Below are 2,288 nucleotides of genomic sequence, written 5' to 3'. Positions count from 1 at the left end.
ACCCCAAAGAAAGAGAGCAAAATCATGTCAGTTACTTGTTGTTCGTTTGTTCATGTTATGTTTTGATTCATGTAACGAGCCTTTGTAATTAAGTGGAGTGGTTTCTTTTTTGGGTTTATGCAAATTTGCTTAAGTGGTGAAAGTCCATTCGCCTGTTATTTGGTAATAGAGAATATTGAGACACTGTCAAACAAGACATAATCAAGCTCATCAACACTCAATGTCCCATCATTAACACTTCATGATTCTCATGATACTTTGCAAGAAAAGTTTTAAACTAGTTCAGCTTAGAGTGCAGAGGAGTTACAAATAAGATAGAAATGGTTAGTGGTAGGATTCGGATGGACCGATGGTCAAGAGATTTCTTATAAGATTAATACCATTTGGAATCTCAAGAAGAGACAGGTGGAAAAACAGAGGGAAACATAAAATCAAAACATGAGTGGGATTTGTCTAATCAAAGCTTTAGTGTAGAACATTATCAGACAAAACTTAAAACTCTGATCAATCAAGCCATTGGACAATAAATGGATAGAAACCAACATTTTTTAACGAGGCTTAAGACGCAAACGGCGAAGCATAAATTGCAAAAGAACAAAGAAAAAGGCATAAACCATTTTATGAAAATTCAACAAAGCTACAGTTTGGGATTACAAAAGCAAAGTCATTTTGCCCTTCTTGATAAAGTTACGCAAAAATCGGACAACAAGAGTAAACCAAGAACTCAAAAGTACAAAGGAGGAGACTGACCCAAGAACCAGTAATCACTACGTCATTGGGGACGAAGCAGCAGAAGAAGAAGAAGAAGAAGACGAAGAGAGAGGACGAGGAGGGGGCAAGAGCTGATGCAGGTTCTGAGGAGACCTGTTCTGCCCCTGACTCGCACCTCTAAGTATGAAAGGATGCCTCAAAAGCTGACTCGCCGTCATCCTCCTCCCCGGCTCCCTCTGCAAGCAACACGAAATAAAATGCCGAAACTCCGGTGAAGCACTCGCCGGAGCTTCGGGCGGCTGAGACATACATATAGCACACATGAGACTCGCCCAATCCCCCTGCCTACTCACATTGAAAGGAAACCTCCCCAAGAAAAACTCAAGAATGCTAACACCTAAGCTCCATATATCCCCAGCGTAACCGTCATACCTCCCCTGATTCAAATCCGTATTAATCCTCTCAGGACTCATGTAAGCAATCGTCCCTACAGAGGAGTTACAAGGATCCATGGTCTGAGCCAAGATCCTACTCACTCCGAAGTCAGCAATCTTGACGTTAGCCGCCTTGTTAACAAGCAGATTCGAAGGCTTAATGTCTCTATGGACTATATGACGTCCGTGGAGATACGCCAAACCGTTCAAGATCTGAAACGAGAGTTTGGCTAAATCACGCTCGTTGGACACGTGGCGGCCTTCCAAGGATCCTTCGTCCATGAACTCGAGGAGGACCTGGATCTCGCCGTTCTGGTCGAACATCTCGTGGCACCTGACGATGTTCGGGTGGCTCACGTCTCGGAGGATCTCGATCTCGCGGCAGATCTGGCGGCGGACGTTCTCCTCGTGGTTACCGTAGATCACCTTGAGCGCGTAGACGCGTGAGGTCGGGCGGTGGATCACTTTGTACACCGTCCCGCCCGCTCCGCTCCCGATCCGGTTCCCGCGCTCTAGATCTGAGTAGTTTTTCGGATTCGAGGAGGGAGGAGCGGAGGGACCGGAGGAGGCGGAGGAGGAGGAGGAGGAGCCGGCGGATGTCGGTGGGAGGGGGAGAGGGACGGCGAGGGAGACGTCGCGCTGAGGGAGAGGTAAGCGGAGGTCTACGCGGCGGCGGGAAGGGTTCTTAACCGGAACTGGTAGGGATTGAACCGGTTTCATCGCTTTTGGTTTAAGCTCGATCTCTTTCTGGTTTTCACGATCTGGAGATTGGTTTGGAGTTATGGTTAGAGGAGAACGAGTCGTGTTCGTCGTCGTTGTCGTGTTTCTAGGGTTTTGATTGATTCTTCGAAGCAGCAGCAGCAGCGATCAAAAAAATCGAAAAGGGAAGGTTCCTTCGTCGAAAGAAAGTGAGAGGACACTGAAAAGAGGAACGTTTTATTATAAGAAAAAAATATCGAGAAATTAAAAAAGAAAATAATAATAATAAATTTGTTAAAATCGAGAGACAGTGATATCGACGAAAAGGCATCTACGCGATGTGCAAGCGCGTGTAAGACACTTGTAAGCACTGACCACTGGCTTTGTTGAGTTTTACTGACACGTTGTTTTTTTTTCTCTTAGTTTTATGATTTTTTATTTTTG

General features: G+C 45.5%; 1 protein-coding gene across 1 annotated transcript; it reads right to left on the bottom strand.

Annotated features, from left to right (window-relative positions):
• Window positions 1-597: 597 nt before the first annotated feature.
• On the bottom strand, window positions 598-2,066 carry LOC108820648 (mitogen-activated protein kinase kinase 4). Its single transcript, XM_018593640.2, has one exon. It carries the CDS (start codon window positions 1,863-1,865, stop codon window positions 768-770), a length of 1,098 nt encoding a protein of 365 aa, XP_018449142.1. The 5' UTR covers window positions 1,866-2,066; the 3' UTR covers window positions 598-767.
• Window positions 2,067-2,288: the final 222 nt, after the last annotated feature.

Source organism: Raphanus sativus, unplaced genomic scaffold (assembly GCF_000801105.2).
Source record: "Raphanus sativus cultivar WK10039 unplaced genomic scaffold, ASM80110v3 Scaffold3498, whole genome shotgun sequence".
NCBI lineage: Eukaryota > Viridiplantae > Streptophyta > Magnoliopsida > Brassicales > Brassicaceae > Raphanus > Raphanus sativus.
The sequence above is the reverse complement of the archived record's forward strand: the minus strand, read 5'-3'. Positions and strand labels throughout refer to the sequence as shown.